Raw genomic sequence first — 20,856 nt, forward strand, 5'->3', positions numbered from 1 at the left:
AATTTAATTTTTAGAAATTACTGTTGTAAACACGTTGAAAAGCATCTTCTCAATTTTTATTACAGGTGGCTGCGTTCGGTGGATTCGGTGGCTGCGTTCTGTGTGTGTGAGAGAGAGAGAGAGAGAGAGAGAGAGAGAGAGAGAGAGAGAGAGAGAGAGAGAGTGAGAGAGAGAGTGTGTGTGTCTGTTCGTGTGTATGTATGTGCGTGTGTCAATCATAAACTTCTTCAACTTATTAAAATATCTTACTTTACTGTTATTACTATCTGTTTCTGCTTCTTTATTATATTTATTTATACTTCTTTTTATATATTTATATATATTTATGTACATGAATGACCTTTGCAGCAAAAAAAAAAAAAAAACGCGTGAAAATCAGTTCAGTATTCAGTGAGATATGATTAATTTAATGCGCTGACAGCTCATTTCACAAGCCATTCAGATTGCACTGAGCGGAGCGGATGACCGGTTTAAGATGGCGGCTCCAATTCTCGTCCGTGCCAATAGGCAGTATCGGTCGGTAGGGCGTCTACCTATATGATGTCTATGGCCGCCACAATGTTGTTGTTCGTGTGGTCTGATGTTGATGCTTTGGCTAGGTTAAAGAGGCGTGACGTTTAATGCTAGATTTGCACAGAGGACATTTGCCTTCTTCTCTTCTACCGCTGCAATTTACCTTTAAAACCGGTAAGGACAGCTAATTAAGGCAGTTTAAAGTCACCATAAAGCTATAGCAGGACTTACAGATTAAAGAGACTCATTCATATTTTGTAAATTTGAGCTAGTGTTAGTCATTGTATCTGCTCATCTCTACAGAAGTTCAATTCACGTAATGTTAGTGAGACAAATCGGTTGTTTTGATCGTTGTTTAAATGCATATTACAAGTCTAACTTTCGATTATCAGTCTCGATTTCATTTATCTGAATTGTTCTGAAATAAGATGCACTCTGACATTACCCTTTAACTGTTGCCATATTTATCTATTTTGTACGGCTTTATACGACCATATTGTCATACTTCAATCCAACAACAGTTTTCTGCATCATGCACCACCCATTTACTTCCTATCAATCTCTAACAGGGGAAGGGGTTTCAAATTCAATCTTTTAGATGCCACGGAGCACAAGTATGAGGGAACTCTATCCTACAACTTAAAAGGCAACTATATATTTTCTTGCATATAATATTTCGCTATATAATTTCTCTATTTTCTTAAAGACCCTGTTAATACTTTGAAAAATGAACATTCTAAATATTTGTTAATATTATTGGAAAAATATTTATTTTCTGTATATATATATATATATATATATATATATATATATATATACTGTTTTTCTCTGAATGTTCAACCACTTTGTACTCCCTTGTGGTTCTCGACCCCAGTTTGAAAACCCCTGATCTGTAATACAAAAAAGCACCTAAATATCATGGATTAGATGCTTTTTTTTGCACCCCGTATTTTGTAATTTTGTTTGGATGATGTCATACATGTGCAATGACACTGTTCTGCTTTTTTGGATGGTTAACAAACCAGACTGTGCTATTTTTGTCGGCTTTTTCTGAAAAACAAACCAATGAAACAATCAGATGATAGTTTTGACTCAGATCTGTGGTTTTTAAATACGTAGTTCAATCAAGTCAAGTCAAGTCACATTTATTTATATAGCGCTTTTCACAATACAGATTGTATCAAAGCAGCTTCACAGTGATTACATGAAAGTAGTACAACACAGATCAATAATAATGTTGTTAAATATTAAATATCCCCAACTGAGCAAGCCAAAATCAAGGCAACAGTGGCAAGGAACCAAAACTCCATCAGATAGGATGGAGAAAAAAACCTTGGGAGAACCCAGGCTCAGTCGGGGACCAGTTCTCCTCTTTCTGACATTCATATCGTTTATATATAAATATTAACTATTCAATCCAAAATGAATCCTCACATTATTTACTCACCCTCAACCTGCATGTTGTTTTAATTAAAAAACATTTTGCATGAAGCCAAACCAATACATCAGATTTCAGTTTACTGTCAGATATATAATGAAAAAAGCTTCTTTATTTGTGTCTGCAATTCTTTGTTTATGTAGATCTCTATTTGTATGGCTTCTGCAAATTGCAGAATAATCATTTACCAGTGGCAGGGTCAACCTGACATTTCTATCCCGTAAATGAGCATTCAGGTAGACGTCATTACAGAGGACAACAATATAAGCTGTGTGTTTACACTTGTTTTCTAGCTGGTTGAGAGATGTCTGAAAGCTCCAGTGACACGGAGTCGTCCTGTGGATGGACAGTCATTAGTAATGAGGTGATTAATGTTTTATTGCTATTCGCTTCCCATCAGGTATACAGTGCTGGTCAGAATTATTTGCCCCATTGGTAAATATGATCAAAGATGGCTGTAAAAAAATAAATCTGCATTGTTTATCCTTTTGATTTTTTATAACAATATGTTTTTATTACAATATTTTTCTTACAATATGTAAGATTTATGTAATAAAATATCCAAAAATCACTTGCACAGTGTGATATGTTTCCTGCAGGTGTGTACTTACAATATCCCAAAAGTTCCCAAAGATTTTTAATTTCAGAGAAATTCCAATTTTAAATAATGTCTCATCCCCATAGGCTATGTGCACAACTGTAGTTTCGAACTTCCGCTTTTGTCAGAAGTTGGCGTATCAGTTTCCGGTCTACGACTGGTCATCCGCATCCACTAATAAACAAACAAGATGAGTGCTGCTGTTTTACGAAATAAAGAGTTCTTAAACACATCTAAGTTCCTAAGAACTGTAGAGGATCTAACTTCCGTTTCACACCCTTTTGCAGTGTGTGTTGCGGTGCAGGAGTGTGCTGTTAGTGCGTTCACATATTATGATGCGTTTGCACAGTGAATAACTGATCCGCCGCGGCTGTACAACAAACACATACTTAATATTTTTATTTAAAGTCCAGAAGTTATGCTGCGACTTATTTTTAAAAACAAAAAGTTGTGTCAGCATTGCGATTCTTTGTATGCACGTTTAAACACAATTTAAACAATGTAAGTTAGGGCTATGCATTACATGCATTAAAGTGGTCAAATATTTCCTATATTAAAATTGCAAATAATTTAAATTAAAACTTGAAATTGACAAAAGCAGCCGACTTGCCTTTTCTTTTGCATCTTAATTTTAAAACAATCGATCTTGCATGTCACAAAACTTATTTTTCCTCCTCCACGATCGAGACGAGTTCATTCTGTCGCCTGGTTGAAGTAAATTGTAGTTTTCCTTGATTAAATGTGCATTTATGTTGAGATTACTTAATTTTATTTAATTAAATGCATTTATGGTGAAATTACTACATTTTCAGGTCAATCTTTATCATTTTGACCACCAGCGTTTGCAGCACAGCAGAAATAGATTCGGTGTGGAAACGATCGCTGTGCTGCTGTTATACGTACCACACCAGTGAAAAGTGAAAGCCCTAACCTGTTTACATGGAGCGTTAGAAGACTGCTGTGTGGCACTTTGCTCGGCTTCAAGTCGCTAACAGCCATTTGAGCTTCTACTGCTTCCTGATAAACACCAACCTTCGTGTGCAGTGGCTGCACAAAATAGACATTTTGATCGACGCGCAAAAAATAATAAAAATATTAAGTATGTGTTTGTTGTACAGCCGCGGATCAGTTATTCACTGTGCAAACGCATCATATGTGAACGAACTAATAGCACGCTCCTGCACCGCAACACACACTGCAAACGGGTGTGAAACGGAAGTTAGATCCTCTACAGTTCTTAGAAACTTAGATGTGTTTAAGAACTCTTTTTTTTGTAAAACAGCAGCACTCATCTTGTTTGTTTATTAGTGGATGCGGATGACCAGTCGTAGACCGGAAACTGATAAGCCAACTTCTGACAAAAGCGGAAGTTCGAAACTACAGTTGTGCACATAGCCCATAGTAAAAGAAATGGACACAGCGAGCGTCCCCATTGATTTCAACGGAGAAGACTGAAGTCCGATTATCACACTTCCTGCCTGATGTCTGAGCGACTGCGCAGGCTCAAACTGAGCGTGATGACAGTCTGACAGTTGTAAATCTTCTAGTAGCTGTGCCAAGACAAATCTGAATCACCTAATTCCTCAAAAACATTGTTGAAATATTAAGTCTTTGGACGCCTCAGATGTAAAGTTATTCGCTGTCAAAGTAACGCCAAAATGAATGGGAGTTAATGGAATGCTGACAGCAGGTGATGGTCTGCTACTATGGCGGCTCCCGCGAGGCTTCAACTTCCAGCTGATGGATCGTCCCTGGTCAGTGTCGCCTGTCAGTGACGTAATATTCGCGTTATTTCGGGTTTCTGCTTGTACTGCCATAGTAACCATGGCGACAGACGTGGACAACTGCGTAACGTCAAGCAGCTTGCTGTTGTTGTTTCGTTCAAACATTATGGACCATGGCAAGCAGACTTTGGGACAAAAGGAGAACTAAAACAAAGATCAATATCGGCGTGGCGTTTTTAATATGCTGAGAGCACCACGTCCGCGACTAACTTCGACTTGACACAGACGCCGCTCTTGCATGCGCTTTATTAGACAGGTGATCAAATGTAGCATAAAACTAATCAATGTTATATAGCTCACCATGATGAAATGTTAGAATCTGTATGTTACTCTAATGTTGATCTAGCTTACTGCTTGTCTCATACAGCCAATGACACATATAATAACATTATAACTTTCAACACACTGAAGTGCAGTTTAGTGTGATAGTGTAGTAGACCAAGTGAAACAGTGCTACTTACCTCACAATCTTAATTTGTTACATAAACTGACCAGTGTGAGTATTAATTCAGCACTTGAGAGTAGTTCGTTAGAATGGAATGTCCTCATTCCTTTATATCCGCGGGACTTGTCTGTGTCTCATTAGCAATCGGACCCTGCTTCATACCACAGTAATATTAAAAAAAACATGAATGTATTCACTCATCCATAAGTATTAATAGATCTAATATAAGCATGATGACAAGTTCCATAATTCCTCTTATGCCTCATTATGCGCCTTTGTTATTGTAAGAGGTTAGCAACCCCTAGTGGCAAAAAAAATTACGTATTGTAGCTTTAACAATGCAGATTTATTTTTTACAGCTATCTTTGATCATATTTACCAAGGGGGCAAATAATTCTGACCTGCACTGTAAATGCTTTTGGGGAGTTATCCTTTTATGATCCTCCACTTGGTAAATTAAACAAAGCCTGTCAAGAACTCATACAGGTCATATTTTGCTCCAAAATCTAAAGATAGAAATATTGAATTATTTTTTGCATAAGGAATAATTAGCCTATTTTTAGGACCATTATTATTATTTATTATTGTGGCATTATTTTCATTTCCACATTTTCTTATTGATGATAGCTACTCTTGATTTTGGGTTGGTATATATGTGTATATATATATATACACACTACCGGTCAAAAGTTTTAGAACGGTAAGATTTTTTTATGTTTTTAAAAGAAGTCTCTTCTGCTCACCAAGGCTGCAATTATTTGATAAAAAATACCAAAAAAACAGTAATATTGTGAAATATTATTACAATTTAAAACATCGGTTTCTATGTGAATATATAGTGAAGTGTAATTTATTCTTGTGGTCAAAGCTGAATTTACAGCTTCCTTACTCCAGTCTTCAGTGTCACATGATCCTACAGAAATTATTATAATATGATGCTCAAGAAACATTTATGATTATTATCCATGTTGAAAACAGTTTTTTGCATTTTTATTTCAGGATTATTTTATGAATAGAAAGTTCAAAAGAACAGAATTGATCTGAAATGGAAAGCTTTTGTAACATTAATCACTACCATTCAAAAGTTTGGGGAATTTATTTTTTTATTTTGGGGGGAAAGAAATTAGAAAATACTTTTTATTCATCAAGGATGAGTTAAATTGATCAAAAGTTACAGTAAAGAGTAAAGACATTTATAATGTTAGAAAAGATTCTATTTTGGTCCCACTTTATATTAAGTGGCTAAATGCTGTTCTTTTGAACTTTCTATTCATCATAGAATTTTTTGAGAAAAAATGGTACACGACTGTTTTCAACATTGAAAATAATAATCTATGTTTTTTTAGCATAAAATCAGCATATTAGAATGATTTCTGAAGGATCATGTGACACTGAAAACTGATGTGTAATCAGCAACAGTAATGATGTCGAAAATTCAGCTGTCATCACAGGAATAAATTACACTTCACATATATTCACATAGAAAAACGCCGTTTTAAATTGTAATAATATTTCACAATATTACTGTTTTTTTTGTATTTTTTATCAAATAATTGCAGCCTTGGTGAGCATATATATATATTGAGTGAAATTTAACAGTATTCATTTTGGACATTTCTTTGTTATTCAGTTTAAAAAGTTATACACATTTAGCTATATATACACATTTTGTAAATGCAAATTATGTACATGTATACAAATTACATTTTGTGTGTAATTATTTTATGTAAATTTAATTACAAATGCAAACGTATTTTTCACTAATATCACTGCTGCTGTCTTTTATTTTCCTCTTTTAGAAGCCAGTGCAGAGGCTTTTTTTTTTAATTTTGTTTACTAAATGCTCAACTTTATTTTTAAACGTTTGTGTGTGTGTGTGTGTGTGTGTGTGTGTGTGTTACAGGGTTCGGATATTGAGACGCTGGGGCCTGATAACACTGGAGAGTGTGAGGATAGAGCAGTTAGCTGTGTTCCGGACATACCTGATGGTGAGGATGTCATCCTTTGTGTCATTCAAAATGAATAAACACAAAACTATTTATTAGGTATGTCCTGATCAATTTTTTGGTGCCTCGAGACTGAGTCCCGATCCGATACTTGCAGTTTCCTAATGCTTGGTGCAATTTAGTTAGTAAATTTAAGTACATTAAAGTTATTAAAAACAGTCCAATGTATACAGGGCCATGCAGAGAGTTTCTTAGAGGCAGAGGTTCAAATGTAAAAAATAAGGATCTATCAGTAGTTATATTTATTGGCCTATATACAGTATACTGTATGTATGTTTATTATGACAATATTGTGTGTGGTCACAATTATAAATATAGGACTACTGATATAAACTTCTTGTATTGTATATGTACAATTAGCAGAATAATTGCAAAAGTATTTAAAGTTAGAAAGCAGTGTCAGAATGTCCAAAGCAAGACGCAACCCACAGCAACGCGTTATGGCAACCATGTCTCAGACAGTCAGATGGCAGATATAAGTACACAGTAAATAAATGACTTTCAATGTTGGGTTTTCAGACGAGCGGGTTGAGGAAAGTTTGGTAGAGACTTCTTTGGACCTCACACTAAGAGAGGAGACAACAACGAAGGAGGTACCCACCCAAAAGGTGTGATTAAATCCAAAAATTACCTCTTGGCATGTGTTTCTAAGCCAGCTTAAAGAAGGGGCATTTATGTTTTCTTGCAGGCCGGAGATAATGTGGGTGGGGAAGAACATGTGATTCTTTGCTCCTCCAGTGAGAACTCTGACATCCTAACCCTGCCAGACTATTGTGAGGCGGAGATTGATGCATGGAAGGAGCCTGTTGCCAAGGAGGCAAAGGAAGCAGGAAGTGACGAGTTCTATCTCGGAAGCTCATCGAGCAGCCAGTATACTTTTAGAGAGTCTGATACAAGTGAGTGGAAAATGTTGCCTTCAATTCATGTTGGAATGCTCGTTTTTACATGCATATCAATGCATTAGGGCTGGGTATCGATTCACATTTCAATTTCGATTCGATTTCGATTCACAAGCTCTCAGTTCGATTCGATTTCGATTCTCGATTCAATTTTCGATTTCGATTCCTGATTTGATTCTCGATTCGACTATAATGAAGATGTAATACAAATCCTATATTTATAAAAAAGAACAGTGGACATAAGTTTACTAGTGGTTAATTAATACAAGGAAATTAAGAGCCATAAACCTGTATATAAAACTCTTTTTATTTTAGGAACACTAAATGCATACAGAGAATAAACAGGATTTTGATGCAATATGCAAAAAAAGTCAGAACAGTCGCACAGCTTGATCAAACAGTATCATGTTATTTTATGTTTAAGATAGATATAGATAAATAAATATATAAATATTTTGACTTTTTTTTTTTTTTACATTGATCTTACCTAAATGGTAATGTAATTTTTTGTTTATTTTTGTTTTAAGAGTTTATGTATGGAAGCTTGATTTCAGTCTTTGAATTAAATTGAAAAAAGTAGCACAAATAAATACAATAGAATAAAGACACAAATTAAGAGACATTTTGGGGTAGTTTTTTGGGTATGTCAGAAATACTACAGAAACTGAATAAAGTAATCCAATGTAAAATAACACTGGATAGTCTTTTTAGTCCATACAAAGGCTATTATTCTGATTGCTTACAATTAATACTATATTCTGTTGTTATGACAACAGAATTAATGACTGACACAAATGGCTGCGTTCACTTTAAGAACTAGTGCGCGAATCCATTACTGTTTCATTAACTTTCTGTCACACGCGTTTAATGCTAATTTAAGACATTACCGACTGTCTTTAGGAGGTTACTCACCAAGACCAGAGTTTTGACATAATGTTGCGTGTTTTAACTGTTAAAGTGATATAATCCAGGGATAAAACTTTTGTTTCTGGCGAGCTGTTTGTGAGGCAGATTTAGGCTGTAACGTTGTGCACGCAGTGAAAGACATCTCTGAGAGTGCGCGAGCACGGGATGGTTTAACATTGCTTGTAAAACTCAAAAAGACGTGAAAATGATAAACGTTTTTTAACGTTTTTTAACTCCTAAACGCGTGTGTGTATCGTCAGCTGCAGCGCTTGCCTAGTGCAGAGAGACGAGAAGATGCAGCACCGCGTCCGCGAGCCCTTTATATGGAAAAAATCGATTCCGGCCGTTGAGAATCGATTTTGAATCGAACACATTTTAAAAAACGATTAATCGAAAAATCGATTTTTTTGCCCAGCCCTACAATGCATGTAATGACTACCTCTTTTCGTCTGACCAAATTTCATCTGTTTGGTCCGGACCGTGATTCGGACCAAACTGAAAAGTCCCAAAGTCCGGACCAAACAAGGTAAGTGTGAAAGGGCCCTTATTTGATAGATGAGTAATGTAGACGAACTGCTGCGAGTGTGACGGGGCGCATCAGAAGAAATCTCTCTGCGGAGCCAGGCGAATGTATAAAGGCTTTACCTTCTCCTATGCGCTGTTTTGCTCTCTCTCCCTGGCACATAGTAATCAAAATAAATTGACAAAATAAAATGTGTTTATCCAGAGCCGGCCCGAGCCTTTTGGGGGCCCTAAGCAGAATTTGATTTGGGGGCCCCTCCCACGATGCGGAGTCACCTGTGTTTGACGATTATTGACACAAATGTCACGCAATAATGATACATTATGAATGAATACACTTAGTTTATGTATTAGGTTACAACAAAATTAATACTTAATAAAAAAAATTGATTCCTACTTAAATAAAAACATTTTTTAACAGTCTTAAAACTCTCAAAACATATAAAAGAAATTATTTGCTAAAATTATGACAAAACTGAGAAACATAAGAGCAAGGCTTCAACAAGCCTATTGTTGAAAACTAAAAATATTTGGCCTACTATTTCTCAACTGTCTCAATACAGTGTAACTGTCCTCAAAAGCTTTATTATTATTATTATTATTATTATTATCATCGTAACAGACTTTGTTAGATATTACATGACATATAACAAAATGAATACTGTGTTTACTGTTTATCCACTGGCAGGGAGCTTGAATTTATGAAGAGTTTTTGACACTTCAGTATGTTAAGGTTTGGCATATGATGAAACTGCTCCCAATTAAATCAATTCTGTACTTTTATAAATCACATGCATTTTTTTTCACATTTAGCTACGTGGTTTTGAAAAAAAAAGAATGTTGTTGGTTTAAAAACAACATAACTTTATGTATTGTTAATAAAAGACGGAGAAAAGTGAAGACTCGTTTTATATTCTGTACTAAATGATGAAAGTCACCCAAGCGTATTGAATAAAGATGGTGAAGTTTATTTCAGCTTCGAGTGTTAAATATCTGTGTTTTTATGGGAATGTGGATCTTTCAGATCAATTTGAGAAGCTCTTTTTATCTTGTTTCACATTTTATTTTGTCATTTAGTGTAGGGCGCTGGTCTTGGTCTTGACTCGGTCTTGGTCTTGTCTTGGTCTCGGCCCCTAAAAGTCTTGGTTTTGTCTCGGTCTCGATACACTCTGGTCATGGTCTTGTCTAGGTCTCTGGTTAGGTGGTCTTGACTACAACACTAGGCTTTAGCATTGTTTTTCTAAAAAACTAGTTTGTGAGCAGCATTTTTTCCGAACATCTGTAAACATATTGTGGTATTTCTATGCTTTAGTACAGTCAAAGAAATTACATATAGCACCTTTTAAGAGATAAAAATGAATCATGTATGGGCAACTCTTTATTTATTGGCAAGCAACATTTGTAACATATTTCATTCCTTCTCCTAGAATGAATACAGTCATGGTCAAAATTGATGGCACCCCTGGTAAATATGATCAAAACTGGCAGTAAAAAAAAAAAAAAAATCCGTATTGTTTATCCTTTTGATCTTCCGTTAAAAAAACTGGCAAAATTCTAACCTTTCATTGAAGTAAAAGAATTGAAAGTGGGGGTAAATCACATTATGAAATAAATGTTTTTCTCCAAAACACGCTGGCCATAATTGTTGGCACCCCTAAAATTTTTTATGAGAAAAATATCTCTGAAGTACATTCCCATTAATAACCAGGGTGACTAGGAATATGAAATTTTCCAGCCATGACTTCTTGTTTTAATATGAGGAAACACAAAGGCCAAATTCCCTTAATCATCCATCACAATGTGTAAAACCAAAGAATATAGTTCTGATGTGCAGCAAAAGATTGTTGAGCTTCACAAAATACAAAGTGGCTGTAAGAAAATATCTAAAGAATTGAAAATTCTCATTTTGACCATCAACTAAAGATGTTATGGTTCTGCCAGGAAGAGGATGTGTGTCTACATTGCCTTAATGGACGGTGAGGATGAAAGTTTGAGTGGCCAAATACTCTTCAAGGATCACAGATGGAGAATTGCAAAGATAAGTTGAGTCTTGGGGTCAGAAAACCTAAAAAAAATTAGAGACACCAAAATTGGTGTATTTAATGTTGGGACTGTCCTCTATCAGAATGTCAAACCAAAACAACTTTCCCGCAAACCGGTCTATGGGCTGCCATAGACGCCCAGTCGGAATAATAATAAGAAGAACCGGAACAGATACAGTAGGTGCCTCTGCACCTTCGGTGCTTGGCCCCTAAAAATCAAACAACCATCAAACATCAAAACATCACCACATGTTGTTTGAGAGGGTTTCAAGAAAAATCCTCCTCGCTCCTCCAAAAACAACTCTATTTATTTGCTGGAGGTCCTGGACATCTTGTTCAGATACATGGTATTATGGATTCTATCAAATACAAACAGATAAAAATTAAAACTTGACGCCTTCTGCTAGAAATCTTATAATGGGCCGTGGTTGGATCTTCCATCAGGACAACGATCCAAAACAAACATCAAAATCAACACAAAAATGTGTAACTGATTGCAAAATGAAGCTTCTGCCATGACCATCCCAGTTCCCTTAACCTGAACCATATAGAAAATGAGTGGTCTGAACTGAAGAGAAGAAGCACCAACATGAACTTGTGAATCTGAAGGATCTGGAGAGAGTCTGTATGGAGGAATGGTCTCTGATCTCTTGTCAGGTGTTCTCCAAACTCATCAGGCATTATAGGAGAAGACTCAAAGCTGGTATCTTGGCAAAAGGAGATTGCAAAAAAGTATTTAATGGCAGGGTGCCAATAATTATGGCCAGCATGTTTTGAAGAAAAACATTTATTTCATAATGTGATTTACCCCCACTTTCAATTCTTTTACATCAATGAAATTTTAGATTTTTGTGAATTTTGTGAATGAAAGATCAAAAGGATAAAGAATGCAGATGTATTTTTTACAGCCAGTTTTGATCATATTTTCCAGGGGTGCCATCAATTTTGACCATGACTTTATGATTAGGAACAGTGGTGGAGGAAGTACTGAATCTACTTAAGTAAAAGTACAAATAACCAGATAAATATTTACTTTAGTAAAAGTAGAAGTAACACAATGACAACCATACTTAAGTAAAAAGTAAAAAGTACTGTATTTTAAATGTACTTTAACTATTAAAAGTAAAAGTACTTGCATAACAATTTATTATCTTAATGTCTATTTTCTAATGATTAATAAAACATTTAATTCTAACTCATTCAACCTAATAGCCTACTCCTATAATGATGTTCAATAATGATGGAAAAAAATGTCACCATTTCTGAAACAAGCTTGCAATTAGGCAATATCATGCTTATCCTTACTATATGTTAATAACTATGTTTGGCAGTAAACGCGATTCATTTATGGTGTAATTCTGAACCTCTTGGCTTGCCATAATCCTAAACAAACCAAACATATATTACACACGGTGCGTTTCCTATGCACGTAAAAACAAATTTTCGCGTATGAGTTGCATGATAAACACACTGCGTGCGAGACGCATTTAGTGTGACCGGGTTGATATACTGTATCTATGGCAACCAAACGTCACTGGTGAGACAAACATGCAACGAACGGACGGTCAGATTACGTTTTGGCAGGGGAAAAACTGATCAGAAAATGTAACGAAAATGTAACAGAAGTTGTAGAAATATAGTGGAGTAGAAAGTATAATAATTGCTGCAAAATGTAACGAAGTAAAAGTAAAAAGTATGCACTATTTATTGTACTTAAGTAAAGTAAAGATACGTGAAAAATGTACTTAAGTAAAGTAACGAAGTATTTGTACTTCGTTACATTCCACCACTGATTAGGAACAGCTTAGTTAATGCACTGTGAAGTAACATGAACAAACAATGAACAACTGTATTTTATTAACTAACTTTAACAACTAATGTTAATGAATGAAATCTTATTGTAAAGTGTTACTGAACTATCTGTCTAAATCTACTAAAGAGCAATGCATTTTTCCCCTTTGTCTTTTGTTGTTTGATAATATACAGAAGCTGTATATTAGGCTCCTGTTACTTTAAGACAGAATGCACAGATCCAATATACTGTTATACGTTTTCATTAAACATTTAAAAAATTTCCTAACTGTTTCTGTTAACCTAAGACATAACCGACTGCATTTATGCAATGACTCTCTAATCCAGGCATTTTGACATGTCTGTATATTTAACTGCTTAGGCGTGAACCCGAAGGTCAAAGCTCACATTACTTTTCCATGAGTTCCGCTCCTCTCAGAGTGCGCACAGAAATCTGCATGGAGAACAGATCTCTTTCGTGGCTTAATGAAAGTTTTAATAACTCTTCTTCACGTCTTCCAGTTAAGCAACGATAGACTGCATTTTATGACAATCATTGATTTAGCTGATTTGGTAGGAATAAAAGCGCACAGCTATGATAGAAAGAAATGCACTCAATCGCACTGCCCTAATTTCTTACTGATATTGCTGTAGAGTTGCTGTCGTTGCAATGGTTCTCATGTGTTTTTTTTTATACACAAACAGCTCATGATTTAGTGTTTTCAGTGTCTCAGAGTAGCTTGAGGCATATGATGAAATAACATAATTAATATTTCTTATTTTGTTTAATATTTTTTGTTTATTTATAATAATAATAATTATTATTATTATTATTGATATGCTCTATGTTCAAAAATATTTTGGCAAAAATTGTCCATCCATATAAAAAAGTACACCAAATCTGGAGCTTTTTATTTTTTATTTAAACTTCTTGGCCCATTTATAAGAAAGACTATACTTCCCATCATTCTCTTTGGTAGTTTGAGGAAGATAAAATATGCATCAATTACACGTGTAATGTGAATAATTTGCTCTTAATTTTGTTGCACTAAGCATCCTGTATTTGTCAATAAGTGAAAAAGAGAGAAAGAACAATGATTGCATCACTGATCTATATAGATCAGTGTAATGTATCTAACACGAATGTATCAAATCACTTAAACAATGCATTGTAATTACGATTTCCGACTGTGAGAAGTTGGAAAGAGGAACCTCTAACATCTGTCACCCATATATCATTTTTAGTTAGCCTGAAAAAACTGTGAATTCCTGAGCAGTTTGGAAATTTTTTTCCTAGAATCCCTGGAATTCTTAGTGTGTAGATCTTTTTGTGTCCATGAAATTTATTTTATGGATGCATCTCAAAAAGAAATGTCCAGGTTAAATTTTCATAATCAGAAATTATATTTTGTAATGCATACTGTATATGTAAATGTTAAAATTAAATGTAATGTAAATGTAATGCTTAATTTCTTAATTTTAATAATATAATTAATTATAATTCCTAATTTTAATGAAAATAATGTCACAATGCAAAATTTCGTAATGATCCTAAAATAGGCTCTTTTATATATGCTATACTATATATACTTTATGCTGTGTATATAAATATTTTCTGATTATGTATGACCCACATATTTTTTTAACAGTTTTCATGACATTCACCCTTGTTGAAATGTTCCTCTTTCTCCTGAGTGGCAGCAGACTGGTGTTGGAGTGGATGGGGATTTTCCAGGACACTGTGGGAATATGGCAGCCAGCTTCACAGCTCTCTCTCTTTCTCAGGTGCTCTGCCATGGGAGTGTGAGCATGTTGTGATCTGCATGCTAATAAAGCTCTGAGGACAGCGAGTGTGTTTGTGAGTGAGTTAAGGGATATGGCAAAAATAGGTTCAGCCACATTAACCTGACTGATGAAACGGCCAGCCAATAGCTGTGAGTAGAGATAACAGGCGTAAAGTGTGTGGAAAAAGCCACAGTAATATGTTTTGGGTTTTTTTGACCTACATTGCTGTGTGTATATGTCCCAATTCCATGTCTTGAGTTGACTAGATTGTGAGCTAATTGTCAGAATTTGTCAACTAAAGTCATCTTTATTTATATAACGCTTTATACAATACAGATTGTTTCAAAGTAGCTTTACAGTGATAACAGGAAAATTATGCATTCCAGCTGTTGTTCAGCTGAAGTCAGTTCAGTGTTGATTCAGTTCTGTTGTAAAGGTCATCATTTATTTCATTAATTTAGCAAAAAATGTGTTTTAGGCTATGTGTTGGTTGTGTCTAGGTGCAGGTCCACAATCTGATTTACATCAGACCTCGGGATAAGGGTAAGACAGACTAATATTAGCAGAGATGCCATTCTTTTTACGATATATCAAGTACATCAGAAGTTGATTTTGATACTCTCTAGGTATTATCAACTGGCCATAATTTTGAAATTGCAATAGAAGTGAAGGACTATAATGCGTTTAGACCTCATTCAAGTTCTGGGGAGCTAAACCATTTAGTGTTTTGTTTTGTAATTAGCAAGATTTTAAAATGCATGCAGTGTGTAATAGGGAGCCAATGCAGTGTTGACAGAACCAGGCTGATATGGTCATAGTTCCTGGTTCTAGTGAAGTTTGAAGTTCTCAGCTGGAGTTTGTTTATTAAGAGTACAGGGCAGCCACCCAGCAGAACATTACAATAATCTTGCTTTGAGGTCATGAATGCATGAAGTAACTTTCTGCATTTGTCATTGGGAGCATGTTTCGTAATTTATATAGACCATTTCACAAGATGTAAACTACACTGGTCCAGAAGCACTTCCTGTTTCAGTTTTTTAACACTACATAAAAGCTGGGATAAAATACAACCAACAGAACATTTAAAACTGAATCAAAAAGTTAAACAAACATCTTTAAGATGTTTTCTTTACATGTGAAATAACGAAAACAGTTACAAACTGAAACAGGAAGTGCTTCTGGACCAGTGTTGTTTACATCTTGTGAAATGGTCTATACATTTTTAAGATGGAAAAAACATGGCTTTACAGATGCTTGAAACATGGCTTTCAAATGAAAAATTGGTATCAAATGGCTCGTTTCCACTGAGGGGTACGGTATGGTACGGTACGGTACAGTAGTACAGTACAGGTCGGGTACACCATGATCAGGCTTGCGTTTCCACCGCCAACAGTACCCTTACTTGATAGGTGTGGTATGCTGGAAAGAAACGATCGACGTCATTTTCGCAAGAAGAAAGCGACATAGTAAACAACAATGGACGACAGACAGACAGCAGATCTTGTTCTTGCTTCTCGGCATGTTTGTCACTAGAAACAAGCGCTGGCATTAGGCGTTTCCAAGAAGCCAACGCAAAGTCCGACTCAGGAGAATGGTCCCGATCGGATGCGAGTCCAGTAATTCTGCTAATGGAACAACGCGTTCTTGAACGCGGCACTCAGCTCGCTTGGGCTCTGCGACTCCGGTTATCTCTGTATGTTCATTTTAGGCAACAATAAAACGAAATATGTTATAAAACACCACTCTGCTTCTTTTCGATTTCATTTCAATACATTTTAAACATTCTAAAGCACACAAATATGGTTCAGGCAACGCATAGCCTATTGATTATATTCAACGTTATATTTATAACAAAACTAAATATAAAACAACCCTGCCTCTTTTTGTTTAAATTTAAAAATATGAAACATATTCCAGGCAGTATGTAATGTAATGTATTGCATATCGCATGGGTACAAATGTTGCAATAAACAACATTACAGATGACCTTGTAACAAAATAAAAAAAAAATGACAAAACTATCTCTTTTTGTTGAATTTCAGTTGTATCAATAATAGCCATTATAAAAGTATAAGTAAAAGGTACAAAAAGATATACAGTAAAGCTTAAATAACATCAAGAAACAATTCAGTTAGTCAAATATACAAATTCAGCACTCAAATGATATGAAACTTCACTTAGCCTTCTGCAAAAACTATTGGCCAGGGAACGAATTATAGATTCACGAGACCAAAGATCACCTGTTAGGTTTATACAAGACGAACTATATCTCATGTTTAACCACTACAGACACGTCCGAGTCAGCGGCAAACATCAGAACGACTAGCCGAGGAAAGGCTGTTCCAGGCGGGGGACACCAGTGCGAGCGTCCGGTGATCGCTTGAAATGGATCTCAGTCAAATTATCATAAATCTATAAATAAACCATGCTTCTAATGCCCTTGTAGCACGCGCGAGTGACGATACTCTGTCAACCAATCACCGTTCTGCTGTGAGTCTAGCTCCACCTTTTAGTACCCTTTCACTGTGCTAGGTACCCCAACGGAAGGGTATCCAAAAAGTGGTACGGTACGGTTCGGCTTTTTGGTACCATTCACAACTTTTGACAGTGGAAACGCAAATAATTGCGTAGCGAACCAAACTGTACCGTACCACTTAGTGGAAACGAGCCAAAAGAGCACCCCCAGGGCCCTAACTGACGATGAACACTTGACAAGAGCAGTCATCAAATGTTAGACAGTATTCTAGGTTATTTGTGCTTCAGGGATGAATGATTCCTCAAATTGTGTGTTGTGGAGAGATGTTGTTAATATTCATTAGTATTTATAGAATTTTGGTTCCTTCAGCTGTGTTTCCAGTATGCTTAAATCATTTCCTTCTTCTGTATGAATTATTTCTCCTAATATTGATGCAATAGCTGTTTAAGCATAACAACAAATACAACGGAGACAGTCACAACAGCTTTAGGCCTGCAGCTGTATTTTTGAAGCACAAGTCATGTGCTGTTTTAGTCGATTAGCTTGTTACTGTGGTGTAAACAGGTCTGTTAACTTTTTCTGCACTGCATTATGGTATGCGGGATGTGTTTTGGAAGCATGTGTTCTGCTAGCACGTGTTTGTCGTGTGTGTGAAAAAATTTGTGACAGGATTCACTGTTCTGCACTTTGCATTATGTTCAAACAAATTTCATTGACATTTGTCAGAAAACATGTGTTTAATTGGTCCCTAAAAAGTAGGTATGACGAAGTCAGGCTAGTCTAGCAACTTTCCATAGATTTTTTAGCTGAAAAAAACAAACTCTGGTCAGGCCAATCACATTGTGTATAGAGTCGGTGGGCGGGCTTAACATAATGACGACAGAGTTGCGACGATTCACTGCTACTTAAAAACAAAGAATGGCTGCTGCTGGTGAACAGCTGTCTTTCGATTCGGCTTTTGACCGCTACTCTGGATGATTTGAACTTAAGCTTTTCTTTGAAACCAGAACAAAGAACGGCACTTGAGTCATTTAAAAAAAAAAAAAAAAAAAAAAAAAGATGTGTTCGGAGTTTTACCTACTGGATACGCTCTGACTACATCACCTCCTTCGTTGCTCTGATTGGTTGTAGCACTATCCAATTGCGTGCAGAGAGAATTTGAAAGACAACCATTTATCCCGCCCCTTGGATTGAGCCCTGTCAATGATGAGTTCCCAGACCTAACATCTTGATGCATGTCTGGCATGCCAGGCTAGTGTAGGCCTGCATTGAATATAAACCGTGTTTTAATCAACAGTGCATTTTTTTGTTCACTTGTTTATTATGTATTAGATGTAATCATATTTTTTAATAATAATAATAAAAAAAACTTTTTTATTTTGGCTTAAAATATTTTGATAGTATGGAATCATGATGTGAGTGTATCATTTTTGAACAAATATCTTGAATGAATGATTTAATGACAAATACATTTTTACACTTGATGTAGCCATGTTAGTTTCAAAAGGTGATTTAGTCCATTTTGAAATCCATAGACATCATGTTTATATTTCCGTCATGTTTATATCCAAACTATAAACTTTTATCCCAGTTCTTGATAATATGATATCTGTCTGTCTATGTCTATCAGTCTGTCTAGTTTTATTTATTGCTATTTTGTTTAATATTTTTTAAATGTATTTTTTTATGTATTGCTTTTATTTTTATTTTATTATTCATTTCTTGATGCCACACCACACCAGTGGTAATTATAATTGGCTTTTTATTTAAGAACAATAGATATTGATTCCTCTGGGTTGTGTGTGTTTTTGTCTGTACACAGTTTTCCCAGTGGATCAGCTTGTGCAGCGAGACGGTAGTACCAGCAGCAGTGAGGAAGAGGAGGATGAGATGAAGGCAAGCCCTGTGGTGAGGAGACGCAGAGTGAGGAGGAGCACCACCGGCTCAGAGCCTGGAGATCCGCAGGAGCCCCACAGGAGACAGGAGGTGCTGATCAACACAACAACAACAACGTGTTACTCCATAATGCTGTATAATACTTGATGCTATAAATTATACCAGTTTTACTTTTTATATTTTTACAAATACTTTTTAGTTAGCTGGAAATGTAGCTGGAAATTATACATCTATATCTATCATGGTCACAGAAACATTTCTTTGTGAGCTAGATCCATAAACTACATGATGGATAAAAATTTATAAACATGCGTTTGCTGGAAAACGATAAAGCAAACCATCTCTGGTAACAAGTGAAGAGTTCAGATGCAAAAGCCCCTAAGTGCCATTTGAAATTTTCTTCTAGAATGATCATTTTTATCAAGCTTGTATATTTAAGTTCAGTGATTTCACTTAAATGGCAATGATAATTACCTATTAATTGTTATTTAAGTGAAATTACTGAACTTAAATATACAAGTTTGATAAAAATCATCATTAAAGAAGAAAATTTCAAATGGCATTTAGAGGCTTTTGCATCTGAACTCTTCAAGTGTAACCTTGGTTCCCTGAGAAGTGGATCTAGACACAGTGCTGCGTCCTAGGACACTAATGGGGAACACCTCAGCATGACCGGTGTCTGAATCACGTGTCTAAACGCGACAATTGTATTGGCCGGCGACTTGGGTTGGGTACCAAAGTCATAGACATAATAAATACATAGACGCCCTATTGGCCGCTGGAACGTACATCAACGGCGGAGGGCAACTTTCTCATACTTCTCATAACGAGAATTGAGAAAAAATGCCTGTTTCGTGTGCTGTTTGCGTGTTCTGTTGGCGACTGTCAGTGACTTGAACTTAATGTGAGCAGCAACTGGCAACCAGTGCAATTTTGTGAGAAGAGGAGTGACGTGTGCTCTCTTCGGCTCATTAAAAGAATGCTCTGTTCTGCAGCATTCTGGATCATTTGTTGAGGTTTGACAGAGCAAGCTGGAAGACCAGCCAGGAGAGCCAGAGAGCCAATAGTCCAGTCTGGATAGAACAAGCGCTTGGACAAGGAGTTGCGTAGCATGCTCTGTTAGGAAGGGCCTGATCTTCCTAATGTTGTGCAAGGCAAATCTGCAGGACCGGGCAGTTCTAGCAATGTGGTCTGTGACGTTCAATTGATCATAGGGTTGGGCTGACAGATGGCTGACAGACATCACCGGTTAAACATCGCCCCCCCCCCCCCCTTTCCATGGTGACGCGTTATGCTTTGTTGGCACGTGATTCACCACAGCCAAAATAGCGCTCTATTGCAGATTTAAGTTAGCGCTTTTATTTCAAAATATGAACTTGTTTACCATTCTCATATTCCGATTCTCAAATGTGTTAGTGAGTTTGTTTTGTCGTTTAAAAAAAAAGAAAGAAAAAGATCTTTATCTGTAACGTGAGATCAGCGCAGTGTTTGGGCCGCAGTTCAGATATTTCTGTCTGTTGGATTTATTACAGTGCGGAAATTCATCAGTTTCTCCCGAAACACATGAAAGTGGCCGAGAAAAATAGAGTTGACTTTATAATTATTTACACGGTGTCTCTCTGATATCAATAAAAACCGTCATCAAATATTTGAATGGGTTGTTATTTCTGCTTCTATAGACACCATTGTGTATTTTACAAACTAAAAAAGTATTGTTTTGCTATAATATATTATATATATTTAAATGTCCGAAAC

At 35.9% G+C, this 20,856-nt stretch overlaps 1 protein-coding gene across 7 annotated transcripts in view; it reads left to right on the top strand.

Annotated features, from left to right (window-relative positions):
* Window positions 1-20,856, top strand: part of ccpg1 (cell cycle progression 1) — a 44,077-nt gene that overhangs the window by 6,285 nt on the left and 16,936 nt on the right. For 2 of the 7 annotated variants that reach the window (XM_039658812.2, XM_039659220.2), the window contains exons 1-7: window positions 533-687; window positions 2,245-2,315; window positions 6,682-6,766; window positions 7,304-7,392; window positions 7,473-7,680; window positions 14,646-14,729; window positions 19,028-19,191. In XM_039658812.2, coding sequence (XP_039514746.2) covers window positions 2,256-2,315; window positions 6,682-6,766; window positions 7,304-7,392; window positions 7,473-7,680; window positions 14,646-14,729; window positions 19,028-19,191 — 690 coding nt within the window. In that variant the 5' untranslated portion in view covers window positions 533-687; window positions 2,245-2,255. Of the gene's footprint in view, window positions 1-532; window positions 688-1,104; window positions 1,160-2,244; window positions 2,316-6,681; window positions 6,767-7,303; window positions 7,393-7,472; window positions 7,681-14,645; window positions 14,730-19,027; window positions 19,192-20,856 lie in introns of those variants that run through there. The other 5 variants (XM_039658959.2, XM_039659048.2, XM_089135433.1 and 2 more) reach the window with 5 other exon arrangements.

This window comes from Pimephales promelas, chromosome 10, assembly GCF_988280905.1.
Source record: "Pimephales promelas chromosome 10, fPimPro1.hap1.1, whole genome shotgun sequence".
Taxonomy (NCBI): Eukaryota; Metazoa; Chordata; class Actinopteri; order Cypriniformes; family Leuciscidae; genus Pimephales; species Pimephales promelas.